Source organism: Hippocampus bargibanti, linkage group LG01 (genome assembly GCF_051943395.1).
Source record: "Hippocampus bargibanti isolate YZ-2025 linkage group LG01, ASM5194339v1, whole genome shotgun sequence".
Lineage (NCBI taxonomy): Eukaryota > Metazoa > Chordata > Actinopteri > Syngnathiformes > Syngnathidae > Hippocampus > Hippocampus bargibanti.
In genome coordinates, this window is record NC_142734.1 from 1,363,730 (window position 1) to 1,383,862 (window position 20,133).

Consider the following 20,133-nt stretch of genomic DNA (forward strand, 5'->3'; position numbering starts at 1 on the left):
CGAGCTAGCTATCAAGCTACCTATTCGCCAACTGTTAGTTATCTATTAGCTAGCTATTAGATCTAGATCTAGCTGGATGACTAGCTATCTAGCTAACTATCTAATGTGTTAGCTATCTATTGGCAAGCTAGCTAGCTTCCTATTTATTTGAGTTACTTCAGGGTTGAGTGAATGCTGGCGCGTGTGGCTGCCGCTGCTCACCGGCAGAAAAAAATATCCTGTGACTGTAAAGTGTCCTTGAGTGTTTTGAAATTAGAAATGAAATGTATTATTATTATTATTATTATTATTATTATTACTGTATCTATTAGCGAGCTAGCTAGTTAACTCAACTTGGAAGTAACTCAATTAGATAGAAAGTTAGCTAGCTCGCTAATAGATACAGTAATATAAATGCAAATTATTATTATTATTATTATTATTATTACTATTATTGTTATTACACATGAAATGTATTATTATTATTATTATATAATAGATAGCTAACAGCTAGCCAGCCAGATAGCTATTGTACTGTTTGAGGTCCCTCCGATTCCAACACAATGATTCTAAAGCTCATCTCATTGGCCTGCTCAGTCCAAACGCCCGAAACGATCCCGCGTGGATCTTCAAATCTCTTTTATTGTGAAGGCTCGTTACGCCACCGGATATTGTGTAGCGGCTGCTCAAAAAAAAAAAAAAAAAAAAAAAAAAAAAAACACGCTCCTTGACAGTTTGCTTTGAAGCACCTCCGGTTGGCTAGCCTGGAAAGCGGCGGCCCACGGATTCCCTTTCGGATCACTTTTTCGCAACGCGGAACCGCTGCGTGGGGCCAGTATCGATCAATGATGGATTATTGACAAGTGGGGGAGGGGCGAAAGACGGATGAAATATTCATGAGGACTTTGGAAAGGGGCGTGGGGGGAATGAATGGCGGGAGAGTGCGGAGATTCCAGAGCAGAGATTCCCCGCAGTGATTCCTCTCGGTGAGCAGCTACACTTACTGACGGACACGCGGGGGTTCCGCATCCCGCCCACCTGACCCCCCCCCACCCCCCACGTCACTAATATGCAATGTTTTTTTACGCACAAGCCGACGTACCGCCGACTTCCAACTAGCGCCGCCGCATGCCTGTCCTCCGCCGCCGCCGCCGCCGCCCCCACCGCTCCTCTCCCGGCGCCGCGCGGCACAAGACGACGCCATTTGCAGAGGGGCGCCCGGGGGCTCTTCACGCCTCGGCGGGAGCGCGGCAGTCGCCGCCGCCGCCGCCGCCGCTCTTCCGAGGGGAAAGACGACGTCGAGGCGGGGAGGACGCCGGGCGAGCGCCCCGGTTTGCTTCTTGTCTTCCTTTCTACGGCGCGCATTGGCGGAGCTAGGGAGCGCCATTCCCGAAGTGAAGCCGACAGCCGGTCGTTTCCGCTGGGATGCAAACGGGGGGGCGAGTCGCAGTCGGCCCCCATGCGGCGGTGGTTGAAATTTAGGCTGCCGCATCCGGTGCGCCTCTCGTCGTCGTCTTCTCGCACTTCCTTTTCTCCTACGTCCTCGTCCTGCTCCTCCCCTTCGTCGGCTAAATCCATGCGGTTTATTTGGAGCAACGTGTTCAGCAAAGGATCGCATATGCTGCAGTGTCTTTGTGGCAAGAGCCTCAAGAAAACCAAGAACCCAATTGGTGAGTTTTGAGTCTGGCTGTGCGTGTGCGTGTGCGCGCGCGTGCCCGCCGAGACAATTACACTTTCATGCTACTGGTGGCTGCTGTTTTCTCTGCGGGTTGTGGAGCAAGTGCAAAGGAGGGAGGACTGTGTGCGTGCGTGTATGTGTGTGTGTGTAGCAAGCCCACAATTTACGAGCATTCCCCGAGTTACGAACAGTGCTCAAGTTACGAACACCCACCCCGAGCTATGAACATTCCCCGAGTTACGAACAACAGCACATATTAACATTTTTGGGAGTACAGTGATACCTTGGCTTACGAACTTAATTGCTTCCCAGATAGAGTGTGTTTAAGGCGAAAAGTGTGACTCCCAAAAATTAATTTCCCATAGGAAACCATTAAAAGGAGAATAATCCGTTCCCAGGTCCCCATAAAACATCATTTTCTACTTTCTAATTTTCTAAGCCTTAAAACTACACAAAATATACCTTATTTTATGTATAATAAATGTGCTATGGTATTATAATGAAAGAAATAAACTGTACTTTATAATAAAGTCATTTTATTTACCTTTGTGACGGTCGTTGATGGCTTGTTTGAATGGAGTGGCCGGTTTCATCAGCATTAAACACTCGATGAGGAACGTAGCCTTCTTCTTTCACCATCTTGAGGAATGATTCCTTGTAGGTGCTTTCTCTGCTATAATTTTACCTAGTTCTTCATCAATTGCGTTCTGTTTAGCTGGGTTGATAGCTCTTTGCATCAAGTGTACAGATGGCTTGTGCGGGTAATTCAATCCATTCCACCAAGCCATCAACAACCATCACAAAGGTAAATAAAACGACTTTATTATACTGTACCGTTTATTTATTTAATTATAATACCATAGCACATTTATTATACATAAAATAAGGTATCTTTTGTGTAGTTTTTAAAATTAGAAAGTAGAAAAGTATGTTTTATGGGCACCTGGGAACGGATTATTGTCATTTTAATGGTTTCCTATGGGAAATTAATTTTTGGGAGTCACACTTTTCGCCTTAAACACATAAGCCAAGGTATCACTGTACTTCCTGTTGGGCCTTTCCCATGATGGAGTTGGCGTTGACCTCGCACTTCATATCTTTGGAGAGTGTGCTTGTCAGGAAGGTCGAAGTCGTCGTCACGTGGTGTGACCTAGTTTGGAAGTTCGGCCTTTTATAGCCCACCACCGTTATACGTTCACATGCTCGCTTGCCTTCTCTGCTAAGTTGCCATCAAGGCGACGCTCTGCATCTATTATTCAAACGCTCACGCCTTTAAGCAATGGCGTTTGCGGACTCTCGCGGCCATAAATCCTTTTTTTTTTTTTTTTTTTTTTGATGATTACGACTCCAAATGGGACACTTCCAAATCCTCCACGTTTTCCATCATAGCCTCTTCCGGGTAAGAAACTTATATACACAGAGTTAATTCCTAAGTTTAATGGGTCTGGAGTTATCTGAGCTTGAAATGAGGGTGCCTGCACAAAATCCAACACAATACTTATTGATTGAAGCGCTAACATGGACAAAATAATAATAATAATTATAAAACATTTCATTTTCAAAACTCTCAAGGTCACTTTACAGTCACTGGATCAGTTTTTCTGTGAGCAGTGGCAGCCACACGCGCCAGCGTTCACGCAACCCGAAAGTAACTCAAATCGATAGAAAACTAGCTGGCTAGCTAATACATAGCCAATATAGATAGCTAGCTAGAAAGATATACAGCTAGCCAGCTACATATCTAGCTAGCTACACAGAAAGCCAGCTAGATAGATATATAGCTAATAGATAGCTAGCTCAGTAGCCAAAAAGACCAAAACTAGCCCAAAAAAGTTCTCTCTCTCTCTCTCAGACAGTTCATAATGATGTAAAGTCAGTGAATGAGTTAAGGAGCGTATTTATCTCCAAAGGATCTTTCCGAGTGCGTTGGCAATAAATGAAAGCAAGGCGATGCTCTCGTTTTGTTTTTTGTTTGTCGTCATACGTGTGTGTGAAAGCAGAAGAGAGTGCCGAGTGATATTTTTCCAAAGAGCGGCCACCCTTCAAAGGCTCTACAAGGAGGTGTTTTCAATGACGTGGTGATAAAAAACTGGGAAATGTGCCCGTACTTTCAGATCTTCCACATCTCCTCTGAACTCCTCATGAGAAGCTTTAGGGCCCGAAATAAATACAGTGATACCTCGGTTTACGGACCCCTCGGTTTACGAACTTTTCGGTTTACGAACGTTACTTTGATGAAAACTTTACCTTAGCGTACAAACTATTTTTTGGGATACACACGGAGCTGCCTCAATGGGTGATGTGTCGTTCGCAAACGAGCCCGTTCTTCTAACAACAAAGCGTTTTTGTCTTCTATTCCCCGCCTCCAGTCTTCAGTTAAAGCCACGTGATTGGTCAAGAACGCAGCAGTGAGGGGAGGTGGTTTAAACATGAAAGAGACAGCCAGACGACAGTGAGAGAGTTTCAACTTTGATAGTTCAAAAGCAGACCGCAAGGTTAAAATATCCCATCAATCAGGCTCCACAAACAACCCGCACAAGCCATCTGTACACTTGATGCAAAAAGCTATCAACCCAGCTAAACAGAACACAATTGATGATGAACAAGGTAAAATTATGGCAGAGAAAACAACTACAAGGGATCATTCCTCAAGATGGTGAACGAAGAAGGCTACGTTCCCCATCAAGTGTTTAATGCTGATGAAACCGGCTACTCCATTCCATCAACGATTATATAGTACAGTTTATTTCTTTAATTATAATACCATAGCACATTTTTATACATAAAATAAGGTATATTTTGTGTAATTTTAAGGCTTAGAAAAGTAGAAAATTCTATTTTATGGGGACCTGGGAACGGATTATTCTCATTTAATGGTTCCCTATGGGAAATTAATGTTTGAGATACACACTTTTCACCTTATACACTCTGTCTGGGAACCGATTAAGTTCGTAAGCCAAGGTATCACTGTATTGTTATTTATTATGCAGCACTTCTCATTGGCGACTGTCTAAATTTAAGAAAAGCGTCGGAGTGACGATGGCTAAGGTGTAAAAGGGGAGGCGGCGGCTTTGGGCTGTCCAGGGGTGTCAATCACTCATACTTGAACTTGGTTGACCTTTTGGCTCGATGATAGCCGTGTGTGACATCACGGCATGTTTGCGTGAGGCCCTGATTGGGACTCGAGGAGCTTTTAAAAAGGCCGATGCTGTCAGTCGCCGCGTCCGTTTTCAGTCATGGATTTTGAGTTCATCCTCAAAGTTGCCGAGAGGCGCATACGGGCTGCTTTAAATCAAACGGGACCAGGTAAGGGGCTCTTTTTAATGGCGGAGGGTTGTCAATCTGACGCTGGAATCGCCAAAAACAGAAATATATTGCTTGATGATCAATGAAAAGGTTTCTTTAGCCGTCATCTGTACTTCTTTGAAATAGTCGGAATGTTTCGCTCCTCATCCGAGAAGCTTCGTCAGCGAACTAAAGACAGACGTATTGCTTGATAATATCAATACGTGAAAAATGCAGAGTGGATAAAATGTGTTTTGTCAAATTGCGTATTAATGGATTTTATTTATTTAATTGAAGAGCATCGGGCAAATCCGCATTCAGTCAAAACGATCCTGATTGATTGAGTCATGAAAGCTTGCATTCCAGCTGTCAAGCCAAAGTTGCCTGGCATCGCGCTTCCATGTCACTCTGGCGCCCTCAAGTGGCAGTCAAAGTAAATTTCAGACGGAGATGGGGACTCCTGTCAAGCCCCCGCTTGCTTTATCGGAGACGCAACCGCATCCTCTCACCGATCGGAAATTTGTTTAACTTTGAAAGTCCAGCCGCTTGATTTCCGCCGAGACCGCGTGGTGCCTCGCGTTTGTTTTACACACCTGAATTAGTGATGGGAATTCCGGTTATTTTCAGAGAGCCGGTTCTTTTGGCTCGACCCACTAAAAGGATCCGGCTCTGTTGGCTCCCAAATGGCTCCTCGGTTTTTTTGGTTGCTTAAATTAATTAACTGCCAAAAAAAAAATCATGTGAAAAACGAATTACTCATGTAAAAAAATACACTACAGTATATCAAATATTTGTATTTATATGGCTTGATTTATATGTGCACAGAGAGCATCCACTAACTTTCACTTTCCCTGTGGTTACTCTGGTCTGATAATAATAATAATAATAATAATAATAATAATAATAATAATAATAATAATACATTTCATTTATCAGCACCTTTCAAAACTCTCAAGGTCACTTTACAGTCACAGGATCAGTTTTTTTGTAGGTAAGCAGCGGCAGCCACACGCGCCAGCGTTCACTAAACCGGGAATAACTCAAATAGGTCAAGTTAGCTAGCTAGCTAATAGATAACTAATAGGTAGATCAAGTTAGCTAGCTAATAGATAACTAATAGATAGATGAAGCTAGCTGGCTAGCTAATAGATAACTAATAGATAGATCAAGTTAGCTAGCTAGCTAATAGATAACTAATAGCTATCCGGGTAGCTAGCTAAACTGGGAATAACTCAAATAGATGAAGTTAGCTATCTAGCTAATAGATAACTAATAGATAGATCAAGTTAGCTAGCTAGCTAATAGATAACTAATAGATAGCTATCTAGCTAAACCGGGAATAACTCAAATAGATCAAGTTAGCTAGCTAATAGATAACTAATATCTAGCTAATAGATAACTAATAGATAGATCAAGTTAGGTAGCTAGTTAATAGATAACTAATAGATAGCTATCTAGCTAAACCGGGAATTACTCAAATAGATCAAGTTAGCTAGCTAATAGATAACTAATAGCTAGCTAGCTAGCTAGTTAGACAGCTAATAGATAGCAAATAGATAGCTAGGTAGCAGGCAACTGTGACCCCGTTCAACCGGGAATAACTCAAATAGATCAAGTTAGCTAGCTAGCTAATACATGACTAATATGATCAGCTGTCACGAATTTGCTTCATAATAATAATAATAATATAATAATAATGATACATTAGATTTTAAGCGCCTTTCAAAGCTCTCAGGGACAATTTACAGTCACAGACAAGCATAGGTACTATAATCAATAAAATACAATCACAAATCGAATACAATAAATAAAATATGATCATAAATAGAAACAAGAGAGATAGCTACACAGAAAATGCTATTTTAAATAGGTGGATTTTGAGATATAATGCTATCATACCAACTAGTAACAAATATAATAATTAAATAATAATAACAGCATAATTTGCTAACATTTGTCCACCTGACGAAGACTAGAGGACCAAAAAGAAGTCGGCTCCCATTTCCGGCTCCTTTTTCGTAACCGACTCTCTTCGTTCACTTCAGAGAAGCGGCTCGTTCGCGAACGACACATCACCAACCTGAAGCTGGCTGGCAGCTGCACGCGCGCTTCGCCTCGCCACCCAAAAACGGACATTTAGTCGCGAACGGACTCTCTCCCTAATTGTGCGTCCTTCAGAGGGTCGCGTTCGTCTCGAGTGGGGGCGGGGGGGGATGTCGACCATGGTGGGGGACCCCCGCCGAGGCACCTCGATGAGGCGCCTGCCAGATGCCGTTCATTGAGCGCTGTCTGGCGGGACGTGACGGACAGGTAAACCGCTGTGCGTTTGGAGCCAATGGCCCGCGGCCGTGACGCGCGGCGACGGCCGCGAATCGCTCGGATGGCGCCGCTGTAGCCGGCGAAGCCGCCGCGACTGTGGGGTGCGGCACCGTCTGGGATCCGAGCACCCCCCGCTTCAACGCAGAAGGCGAGTGACGAGCCCGCTAGACGCCTCCTCGGCTTTTTGTGTCGGCCGTCTCGGCGGGGGGACATGGCGGCGGCCATCGCCAGCGGTTTGATCCGCCAGAAGCGGCAAGCGAGGGAGCAACACGCCCACCGACCGACCCCTCACCGGCGACGGAAAAGCCCCAGCAAGAAACAGGGGCTTTGCAACGGGAACCTGGTCGACATTTTCTCGAAAGTCCGAATATTTGGCTTGAAGAAGAGAAGGCTACGGAGACAAGGTGTGCGTGGAAACGCGTCGACGTCTCTCACGCTACATACATACATAGCTCGCGCAAATGTACGTTTTGCGCGAGAGAAAAATCTCGCCCACTTTGAGTTGTTTTAGCCTTCCATCTCACGCACACGCGCTGTCATGTCTCGTAGCGACCCACGGTTCACGGGTTTCCGAGTCTATCCATTATTGAAGCCACAGATCGGTCTGTCTCGTCGTTCTCTCTTTTTTTTCTCCACAATGTCTGACTCATGGCACGCGCGCGCGTGGAAAGTGAAAAAAAAAATGATTATTGGAATGATTATTGGCTGACATTTTGTCGAGTGAAGGCGGACGTTGAAGTGATTTGTGATCGTCGTCTAGTCAAAGCGATCGTGTGGAAAGTCAGTGGGGGGGGGTGTTCGTGGGGGGGCAGATGATGGGGAGGTGACGTCGCATGTCCGTGGGTCACGTTCGGACTTGAGAAAAGCAACAATGAATCCGAATCAGAAAGCCTTTAATAGTCCCACAATGGAGGACCTTTGCATGAAGGTCTCACAAAAGGGGTTAGTGGGGGGTGTCTGGTTTTTTTTCTCTCAACTCTTCAAGTCTTTTTCCGGGGCACCCCTTTCACGCTACATATTATTAACATTCGAAGTCCTCCAATGATTCCACATGCGTTCAATTCAACCCCCCCCCCCAATCCGCTACCTCCTGCCTCCATTTGGTATCACGGTAATCCAGTCGCTTTGCCTCAGATCTTTCCATCAATCCCTCCAGCCAACACCCCCGGCACCCAAAAAAATTTGCAGACCCCCCCCCCCCCCCCCCCAAAGATTCCACCGCATATAGCGATATTTTACGTTTTAAAACTCGCGCTGAATATTCTGGAAGTCTTGTTTTCGAGTTAATGACAATGCCTGAAGTGATGTCACGTCTGAAACACCCCTGACCGAGAAAGCGACACGCAATGCATTTTGGGTACTTTGTTTGGTCTGAAAACTTTGTGTTGATGGCGAGATTAGAAGGAAAACACATAAATAACGCGATGGTGAATCGTTGTGTGTTGCAACAAGACTACTATTTGATACTAGTTGACACAAATTCCCAGCAGACAAATCAGCCCATTTCCAAAGGAGCTTGGGCGCCATCTTGTGCATTTTCTGGGACGCTACATTGGAGTCCTGACGACTCGAATTGATACGGAAAGACTTCTTTAATCGATGGCAAACATTTATGCTTTCCTCTTCAGAACTATTTGAATCCTATCCCAATCAAAAATCAATGCGTGCGGGTATGGAAAGATGGCAGGTATGGAAAGTCGATGGCAGACTGAAGCGCTCTCCACCCCGTTGCGTTCCTATCAAGTGTGCATGGCGAGGCTCAGAGTCCAAGACGATTCTGGCGTTTTCTCATTTGCCAGTCGGCGAGTGCGTCACCGGGTGCCATATTGCCGGATGATGTTGCTGCTTTTTTTGTTTTGTTGTTTTATTTTCACATCTACGGACGTGTCATTCGTAACACTTTGATTGTCAAGCGTCACATACAAAATGGGTTTTGTGTATGTGTGTGTGGATGGGGGAATACCTCTCTACTGGAACATTGTGGCATGGTGAGACTGTTGTCATGGTAACGCCAGGATGGGAATTTCCCTAGTAACAGAAAAAGATGCCGGGAGGAAAAAACGGGAATATCACCTTGGCAAATTGTGGAAAGAAAAGCAGCCGTGAAGGCTTGTCCAAAAAGGGGAGGTTGGGCAATTTGAATAGACGGCAGATGATTAGGTGATGTTCCCCCAGTGGGGTCTCATGGACTCTTTTTTCATTAATTATAAAGCAAACATGACCAACCCATTTGCATAATAAACATCATCGTGATGACAATTTAAACTGAGTTTATTAAAAGCTCATTTAGCTCACCCTCTTTGCCTCTCATCTAAAATGGCGACACGAGTCTATGTGTGGCGGCCTGACAAGGGCTCGCCTTCACTTGACGGGCAGATCTGAGCTTGTTCATGCCAAATCGAAGCTTTGTTCACAACACGACCTTGACCGTGTCACGATCTGCAAGGTGCTTGTGGACCCCAAAAAAGCAGGCAAAAGGGAGGTGCAGGGTGTATTTGACAAATTGTATTGAAATAAAGTCAATAGGAACAAAATCGCAACCAAAAAAAGCCATCAGAAAGGCGGAACCTCTTCCTATAACTGGGTCAGCCTGGGTTTTGTCACTGTGCATCACCTCTCCTCTTTCTTGATGCTGCATGCTCTCAAAGGGGATTCCCAGCATGCTTTGGAACGGAGAATATGGCCGCCGGCGTTTGTCTATATAGTGATACCTTGGCTTACGAACTTCATTGGTTCCCAGACAGAGTGTGTAAGATGAAAAGTGTGTATCCCAAAAAATAATTTCCCATAGGAAACCATTAAAATGAGAATAATCCGTTCCCAGGTACACATAAAACATAATTTACTACTTTCTAATTTTCTAATTTCTAATTTTCTAAGACTTAAAACTACACAAAATATATGCTATTTTATGTATCATAAATATGCTATGGTATTATAATGAAAGAAATAAACTGTACTGTATAATAAAGTTGTTTTATTAACCTTTGTGATGGTTGTTGATGGCTTGATGGAATGGAGTGACCGGTTTCCTCAGCATGAAACACTTGATGAGGAATGTAGCCTTCTTCTTTCACCATCTTGAGGAATGATCCCTTGTAGGGGCTTTCTCTGCCATAATTTTACCTAGTTCCTCATCAATTGTGTTCTGTTTAGCTGGGTTGATAGCTTTTTGTATCAAGTGTACAGATGGCTTCTGCGGGTTATTTGTGGAGCCTGGGAATTTTAACCTTGCAGTCTACACTCTGCCTTTGAACTATCAAAGTTGAAACAAGTCCAAATATCACTGTTTTCTTTCCGTTTTCTCACTGTATCTCTGTGGTCTGCCTGTCTCTTTAATGTTTAACTCCATCCCACCCTCACTGCTGCGTTCTTGACCAATCATGTGGTTTTAACCGACGACTGGGGGCGGGGAATCAAGGACCAAAACAAGCCGGGTGCCATTTTGTTGTTAGGAGAACGGGCCCGTTCGTGAACGACACACATCACTCATTGTGGCAGCTCTGTGTGTATCCCGAAAAATAGTTCGTATGCCAAGGTAAAATGTTCATAAATTTAACGTTCATAAACCGAAAAGTTCGTAAGCCAAGGCGTTCGTAAACCGAGGTATATGACTAAAGTTTCATTTCATTCGACCAAAACTGGAAGAAACGGGGCCTAATTAGAGTTGGGGCCCGTTTTTTTTTTTTTGGGGGGTGTCACCTTGTACTGGATCAACACAGGTTCTGATTTCTCTCCAGCATTTACCCTGAAACACATCCTTCTGACCTGTATTTGATTTCATTTTTCCAACCGCCTTCCTTGTTGTTTCCCCCTCAGAACCGCAGCTGAAAGGCATCGTGACCAGGTTGTTCTGCAGGCAAGGCTTCTATCTCCAGATGGGCCAGGATGGAAGTCTGGATGGGACCAAAGATGACAGCACCAACTCTTGTGAGTAGAAACAAGGGCGTATCTTTTTTTTTCCATGTTAATGCTTTGTTCCAGCTGTATCGCGTTGTATTTTGGACTGCCGCCCTTATTTCTAGCTCATATAAGTTCAGACCCATATAATTTAGGAATTAACACTTTTTTCTGATGAAAGACGAAGTTTTTTTTTTACGCTGCATTGAATGTTTCTGTAGTCCTAAAACGCAATATTCTGTGGGTCCTGGAATTTGAGTAAAGTTGACAAAAAACCTGGCACTGGAGTGGACACATGTTGTGCACATCGTCTGGCAGTGAATGAGTTAAAGCACAAGCGACACCATTTTTTTTTGTTTCCTAACTGACATCAGAAAAACGTTTTATCGCATCTTAAATCCCCAAAACACCGCAGGCTGATATTTTTAGTCTAATGCAAAACAATTAAAAATTAAAAATGACTTAAAGTGTCCCAAAAACTGCCACAAAATGAGCTCGGAACTGGGCAGATTCAGAAAGTCCCGCCCCCTTGTTCGTGGCATCACTATTGGTGACACACTGCCAAGCTCTAGAATAAAAAAAATGGCTTCAGAGAGTTCAGATTCGGCGAAAGATGCTTGTTACTCATTACTCAGTTATGAATATGATTCAAATAGTTCTGAAGAGGAAAGCATAAATGTTTGCAATGGATTAAAGAAGTACTTGCGTATCAATTCGAGCCGTCTGGACTCCAATGTAGCATCCCAGAAAATGCACAAGATGGCGCACAAGCTCCGTTGGAAATAGCTGATTTGTCTGCTGGGAATTTGTGTCAACCTACACCTTCTTTATGCGTGTTACCGCAATTGGTTGCGACACACGATTCACCATCGCGTTATTTATGTAGTTTTCCTTCTTATTTTGCGATCAACACGGTGTTTTCAGACGAAAAAAAGTTGTGTGTCGCTTTCTCGGTCAGGGGCGTTCCCTCCGTGACGTCACGGAGGGCATCGTCATCAACTCGAGAACAAGACAATGTTGATCACCTGCTGCTTGAAATTTCATCTTCTAATCAACCAGAAGCATTTTTTTTTTGCTATGGATGATCACCTTGACACATTTCATCCATTTCTGGTCCTCAGCTCGTCATATGGTGTGTGTTTGTTGGCAGCGAGAGCGATTCAAAAAGCACTTGGAAGCCGTCTTGATTAATGAGGACTCTGCCTTCCCTCGCGTAATCAAAGCCTTGATTGGAGGGAAGACGCACGGCAAAATAAAACTAAAAAAGTCAGAGCGGCCGTCATCACGGACGGTTATTGTGATGATACGTACACGTAGCGTTTGCAAGCGTAGCAGAGAGCCACCTCCAATGATACACTCGGAAGACAAAAGCAAAGAGACGAATGGCGAGAGAACACGGAAGAAAATGGAGTTCCATTCTAACGACAGCAGTCTCGCTCTTCTGCAAAGACGTTTGACAAGATTTTCAAACGTACCGTATTTTCCGATGTATCTCCAAATTATTTTGGACTCCAAAAATGCTGAAAAAACAAAAGAGTTCTTTCCACAAAGCACTGAATTATCCGAATCACGTGTATCGAGAGGTATCGCAAACCAAGATACAGGAAGTGATTGGACGAAACTTATTCAGTGACGATTGTCTCATGTTACTTGTGTTACTTGCAGCTCTGTTCAACTTAATTCCGGTGGGACTTCGAGTTGTGGCCATCCAATCAGTCAAATCCGGTCTCTACATCGCCATGAACGGAGAGGGTCACCTCTACTCTTCGGTAAGTGTGCCTCAACACGCAATACAAGCAAACATATACTGTATATAAGCATTGTACATAACAAAACTGTGTTATTTACAGAAAAGGGAAATAGAACATAAGTTCACTGTAACTTACGTGATGTCACTGAACGCATCACAACGTACGATAATGGCGGCAGCAGCGAACTGCCGACACATCGCGAACACTAACGGCCAAATGAAAAATGACACAAGCAACGGGATACAGTGATACCTCGGTTTACGAACCCCTTGGCTTACAAACTTCTCGGTTTATGAACGTTAAATTTATGAACATTTTACCTTGGCATACAAACTATTTTTTGGGATCCACACGGAGCTGCCACAATGAGTGATGTGTCGTTCGTGAAGGGAGCCCGTTCTCCTAACACGAAAATGGCAGTTGGCTTGTTTTGGTCCTCTATTCCCCGCCCCCAGTCGTCGGTTAAAGCCACGTGATTGGTCAAGAACGCAGGAGTGAGGGCACGTGGTTTAAACCTTAAAGAGACAGGCAGACTATAGTGAGAGAATTTCAACTTTGATAGTTCAAAGGCAGAGTGTAGACTGCAAGGTTAAAATATCCCATCAATCAGGCTTCACAAACAACCCGCACAAGCCATCTGTACACTTGATGCAAAAAGCTATCAACCCAGTTAAACAGAACACAATTGATGAGGAACTAGATAAAATTATGGCAGAGAAAGCACCTACAAGGGATCATTCCTCAAAATGGTGAAAGAAGAAGGTTACGTTCCTCATCAAGTGTTTAATGCTGTCAATCCATCAAGCCATCAACGACCATCACAAAGGTAAATAAAACGACCTTATTATATCGTACAGTTTATTTCTTTAATTATAATAACATAGCACATTTATTATACATAAAATAAGGTATATTTTGTGTAGTTTTAAGGCTTAGAAAATTAGAAAGTTGTGTTTTATGGGGACCTGGGAATGGATTATTCTCATTAAAAATTAATTTTAATTAATTTTTGGGATACACACTTTTCGCCTTACACACTGTCTGGGAACCAATTAAGTTCGTAAGCCAAGGTATCACTGGATACAAATTAAAGGCCTGTTTTTTTATGGGCTGTCATTAACTTGTGATCTTCATTTTCCAAAATATTCAATGACTCTTTAAAATCAGCGTCCTGTTGTCTTATTTTTAGCAAGACTGCACATTTCACAAAAACAGATTCGGTCAATTGGCCCCAAGTTTTGGTCTGTTCTTCCCGTCAAGATGCTACGCTAATAGCCTTTTTTTTGTCAGCAGAATAACACCAAAAACGTCTCTTCACTCCTTTTGTCTTCCTGTCCTCACTGACTCTCTTTTCTGTGGAACGATTTGTTTACCCACAATCCCCCTCGGTAATTAGCACTGTGATAATAACTGCAAACAAACACACCCACAAACTGAGCCGTGCACGCGCAGACACAAATGCGTGCATTTTCCCACACATGGAGGTGAAAAACAACTCTCAGAGACCCACATGGTTAAAACATGAGGGTCTGAACGATAATTAATTTTTTAAAATCATAAATTGATATACAGTGATACCTCAGCTTACAAACTTAATTGGTTCCCAGAAAGTGCGTGTAAGGTCAAACGTTTGTCTGCCAAACATTTATAAGAAACCATTAAAAATGAGAATAATCCATTCCCATAAAACAATTTTCTATTAAATAAGCCTGAAAACTAGTAGCTAGCTAGCAAATAGCTAGCCATTAGCCAGCGAATAGATACTTATTTACCAGCAAACAGACAGCCACTAGCCAGCAAATAGATAGCCACTAGCTAGCTATTCGCCAGCCAATAGATAATAATAATAATACATTTAATTTATAAGCGCCTTTCAAAACTCTCAAGGACACTTCACAGTCACAGGATATTTTTTTCTGCGGGTGAGCAGCGGCAGCCACAAGATAGCCACTAGCCAGCGAACAGATAACCATCAGCCAGCAAATAGATAGCTATTAGTACTTGAGACGTGAAACAAAATGGCAGACCAAACAATGAACACCACAATGCAATACATACATATTACAGCGCTTTAACAATAGATGAATTTTATTTATTTATTGATTTATTTTCCACGTTTTTTTTCTTGAACCGAATAGTAATGATAATTCTGTCCAGGTCTGTTGACTTGACGCTCAACATAGCCACACGGCGCCATTTTTGCATTTGATCACGTATGAATGGGGAACAGCTCGTACTCAGCCTCGCCTCCAAAGTACTCAGCACATGCAAGTCAAAAGATAGCAGAGAGCGCACGTCTTTGTGCACTGTGAGCGGAGAGTAAAAAAAAAAATGGCAGATAACGAATGCGAGATAAGAAGAGAATGAAAATCTCCTGCTGGTTTTTCCATGCATGAGGCTGTTGATGCCTTTGTGATTTATTCTGCGCGTTTTCCTTCATGTCCCACTGTCACTCTGCTTGGTTCTCTTTCATTCATTCTTTTTTTGCCCTTTCTGTTACAGTGATACCTCGGTTTACGAACCCCTTGGCTTACGAACTTTTCGGTTTACGAACGTTAAATTTATGAACATTTTACCTTGGCAGACAAACTATTTTTCGGGATACACATGGAGCGCCACAATAAGTGATGTGTCGTTGGAACGAGCCCGTTCTCCTAACAAGAAAATGGCAGCTGACTGTTTTCGTCCTCTATTCCCCGCCCCCAGTCCTCGGTTAAAGCCACGTGATTGGTCAAGAACGCAGTAGTGAGGGGAGGTGGTTTAAACATTAAAGAGACAGGCAGAGAGAGTGATAAAATGGATAGAAAACAGTGAATTTTGGACTTGTTTCAACTTTGAGCAGAGTGTAGGCTGCAAGGTTAAAATATCACATCAATCAGGCTCCACAAATAACCCGCACAAGCCATCTGTACACTTTAAGGAAAAAGCTATCCATTCCATCAAGCCATCAACGACCATCACAAAGGTAAATAAAACAACTTTATTACAGTACTGTTTATTTCTTTCATTATAATACCATAGCACATTTATTATACATAAAATAAGGTCTATTTGGTGTGGTTTTAAGACTTAGAAAATACAAAAGTAGAAAATGATGTTTTATGGGGACCTGGGAACGGATTATTCTCATTTTAATGGTTTCCTATGGGAAATTATTTTTTGGGATACACACTTTTCGCCTTACACACTCTGTCTCGTAAGCCAAGGTATCATTGTACTTCCAAATGATGACACATAAGCCAGCGCAAAGCCAGTCCAAATGACCTGGCGGTGTTTGTCTCGAGCGTCAAAGCTGCTTTTATTCTAAAAGCAGCTTTGAATGATGCATGGCCGGCCTCCCTGACCGACGCAAACATGAGCACTGCGCGCATCACAAAAGATTGTCTTCTTCAACAAATGAATAATAAATCTTTGCCCAAGGTCGTGACTAAATATGACACAAATTCCCAGCAGACAAATCAGCCCATTTCCAAGGGAGCTTGGGCGCCATCTTGTGCATTTTCTGGGACGCTACATTGGAATTGATATGGACGGACTTCTTTAATCAATTGCAAACATTTATGCTTTCCTCTTCAGAACTATTTGAATCATATTCATAACTGGATGAGTAACAGGAAAGCATCTTCCCCGAATCTGAAGCCATTGTTTTTATTCTAGAGCAAGGCAAAGACGTCCTGGCGTGACGTCACGAACAAGGGGGCGGGACCTTCTGAAACTCGCAATTTCTGGGCTACTTTTCAAGTAGCTTTGGGACACTTTAACTCACTTTTATTGGTGTTTTGCACTTGTCTAAAAATATCAGTCTGCGTGTTTTGGGTATTTTAGATGCTATAAAACGTTTTTTAATGACAAAAAATGGTGTCGGTTGTCCTTTAAGGGTAATTTAGTTGAAAATTATATGTTATGGGCACCTGGGAACGGATTATTCTCATTTTAATGGTTTCCTATGGGAAATTAATGTTTGGAATACACACTTTTCACCTTACACACACTTTCTGGGAACCAATTAAATGGTATCAATCACTGTACATCCAATCCTATCCAAAAGACAATCTTGCTGTGTTCGTTCGAGCCTTTGTTGACAGTGTCCGAACAAACATCTCTTGACATTTTTGTCACCAACCAATTTCATAGCTGAGCAAAGGCTCCGCGACGTCCCTCCATTCTTCCCACTGGAGCCACAAGTGTGAGAGCGTGCACGTGTGAGAGCGTGCACGTGTGATGCGTACTGGTTCCTGCCGTAGCCGTATGGAAGAATGATCTTTTTACGGAACCCAATGATGAAGATTTGAAATGAGCGAGTGGCCATTGCGTCCATCTCTTTTCATCTCACCTTTGCAGCCCACCCAAGCAGTCACATTGAGCCCATCCCTCTCATGCGCTGGTTGGTTGCCACGGCGACATTGTCGCCTTCTTCTTCCTCATGTTGCTATGAGACTCGGACCGGCAGACCCGAGTTGAATGACAATGTGTCTGTAGGCTCTGACAAGAGACCCGCAACAGCCAATAAGAAGAGGGCTGGACAAATATGGCCAACGGGGGATGATTTGGGTCTCATGTGAAAGAGGGGCGGGGGCTACTCTGCGCCCCCCCCCCTCCCCCCCGCCCCCCTTTGTATGTTAATCGGCGCAGACAGTTCATTCATGGGAAAGTGGACCCGAATGCTATCACTGGTTGCCATTTTAGTTGTTTGGGAACAGGGCGACGGGAAGGATTGACTCGCTGAAAACGATGTGAATGTGTGAAAGGGGCCGACACGGAGTCCATTAACCCTTTCGGGGTTGTGAAAGTGAGCTGTTTACGAGGTTATCAGTTTACAGGAGTAGCGCGCCGTGCGTGTCACTCGTAGGCCTTCAGTAGTGCTAGGTCTGAAACAATCCGCTGCGAGTGTGTTGTGATATGGCCAAACTATAGTACAGTGATACCTCGGTTTTCAAGCATAATCCGTTCCAGAAACCTGTTTGAAAACAGATTAGTTCTAAAACCGAAACAACACCTTCCGTTATGATCAATGCAAAAATAATTAATCCGTTCCAAGTCTAAAAAAACAACTTTTCAAATCTTACAGACATTTCAAAGTGTCCAATTAACCTGCCATGCATGTTTTTGGGAAACCGGAGGACCCGAAGAAAACCCAAGCAGGCCCGGGGAGAACATACAAACTCCACACAGGGAGGCCAGACCGGGTCTTGAACTCACCACCTCGGCACTGTGACACCGGCCTGCGAACCACTCGACTACCGGGTCGCCCTGGCTTCTTTGTGTTGGGGATAAAAGAATCAGCGCAAACAATGTATTGACTGGCTGATTAAATACTGCGGCTCATCAAAACAAGCAACGGCTGAACGTGTTCACGAGAGGCAATCTGATTGTTCAAAGTCTTTTCATGCCTTCTTGTGTCCTCAGGAAATGTTCACCCCGGAGTGCAAATTTAAGGAGTCTGTGTTCGAGAACTATTATGTGATCTACAGCTCCATGCTGTACAGACAGAAGGAATCGGGTCGGGCTTGGTTCCTTGGTCTCAACAAGGAAGGCCAGGCCATGAAGGGCAACAGAGTCAAGAAGACCAAACCAGCTGCACATTTCTTGCCGAAACCTATCGAAGGTAACTCCCGCTCGCCGTCATTTTTTTGTGTCGTCACTACTAACACTACTACTGGTAATCATAATAATAATGGATTCTCAAAAAAGACTTTATAATCGCAGGGATAATACTAGTGGGCCTTAATCTGCAGTACATATGCACCTAAAAGCTAGCAACCACTCATTTGACGACGTTCCTACAACCGACTTCTCAGGCAACATAGGCTTAGTTATGCTGATGAGGTGATACCATATCAAATGGGGCAATCAGGCCAGTCGTAGACCCCATACTCAGGCAGGACAATAGAAGTAATCAGTGTAGCCGTATGGAGTAGTCCTCTGCTCCCCCCAACCTGAGAGCAGGGACCTATATATACCAACACGTCTATATATAGGGCCACAACTACCAGCAAAAGATTTTAGTTCGCTGATGAAGCCTCTTAGATAAGAAGCGAAACGTCCGACACCTTCAAAGATGACGGCTGAAGAAACCTTCTCATCATCTTCCTGAACGCTCACAGATGGTTTGACATGCTTCTACAGTAAAGTCTCGTTATATCGATATCGGATATATCGATAGTCCCGGTTATATCGATACTATTTCTATGCACGCACGGAGAAAATTACATGCAAACAGGGTCGGATATATCGATAGTCCCGGTTATATCGATATTTTTTCGGACTCCCTTGAATATCGATATAACGAGACTTTACTGTATTTTGAAAACATCCAATGAAACACAAGCACCGATTTTAGAAGTACAAAATCTGAATAAAATGCTATTTTTCCCATTTCTTTTTCTTTCATCATTCACCCCACATCTCCCCCGACTCACCCCTTCCAGTCGCAATGTACCGAGAGCCTTCACTACACGACGTCGGCGAAGCGCCGCCGCCTAAAGTCGCCGGGGTTCCGCCTTCTAAAAGCACAACCAGCGAGCCAGTGATCATGAACGGCGGTAAGCCCGTTAGCAAACCCGACAAGGAGGAGACATAGCCCAGTGTCCCCACACCCCCCCGAGAAGTCCGCCATTTTGCAACAAAGGTGACAAAAGACACAGGAAGTCAAGTGGAGACTGGTCAGCGGCGAAAGGGGATGCACCACGGCACCCCCCCCCCCCACTGATCTCCGCTAAGATCTAAGACTGGAAATATCGAAGATCAATGAGGCCCACGGCCGAACAGAAAGAAAATGCAGTGGCGGGGAAGGAAGTTCTGAAAACGAAATGATACAAATGTGCCATTTTCCTGTAGGAGGCCTGCTTATCCTTCTCCGATCTTGCTCGGTTGCCAGGTGCGCTTGTTTTATAACACAAACATGCACGCACGGTGGATTTGAAACCACCCTGACAAAGAAAGATGATGGGAGCGTTGAAGTTGCATCCAATCCGCCGTATCTCAACACCACTTTGGTTCTGCTATGACAGTCAGCCATGTTTTTTGGGGTTTATTTCTCGTACAGCAGATTGAACTCGCTACCTCCCAGCCATGCAGCGAATCAATGCTACACGCCTCTTTTCTGTGTAGCCGTTCAATAATTTCACTCACATGCATTACGCACGTAGCATCAAGCGAAGAAGGTTTTTTTTTTCACGTTTGGAGCACAAAACTCATGCAGCCCAGTTATTGTTTACATGG

General features: G+C 43.8%; 1 protein-coding gene across 2 annotated transcripts in view; it reads left to right on the plus strand.

Moving 5' to 3' along the window:
• Nucleotides 1-626: 626 nt before the first annotated feature.
• LOC148902670 (fibroblast growth factor 14-like) overlaps nucleotides 627-20,133 on the plus strand; it is a 21,687-nt gene continuing 2,180 nt past the window's right edge. Inside the window, exons 1-5 of one of the 2 annotated variants that reach the window (XM_089020664.1) lie at nucleotides 627-1,649; nucleotides 11,081-11,191; nucleotides 12,827-12,930; nucleotides 18,319-18,517; nucleotides 19,341-20,133. The exon at nucleotides 19,341-20,133 is cut by the window's right edge and continues 2,180 nt beyond it. In XM_089020664.1, the coding sequence (XP_088876790.1) occupies nucleotides 1,049-1,649; nucleotides 11,081-11,191; nucleotides 12,827-12,930; nucleotides 18,319-18,517; nucleotides 19,341-19,492 (1,167 nt within the window). In that variant the 5' untranslated portion in view covers nucleotides 627-1,048 and the 3' untranslated portion in view covers nucleotides 19,493-20,133. Of the gene's footprint in view, nucleotides 1,650-7,027; nucleotides 7,666-11,080; nucleotides 11,192-12,826; nucleotides 12,931-18,318; nucleotides 18,518-19,340 lie in introns of those variants that run through there. The other variant, XM_089020748.1, reaches the window with a different exon arrangement.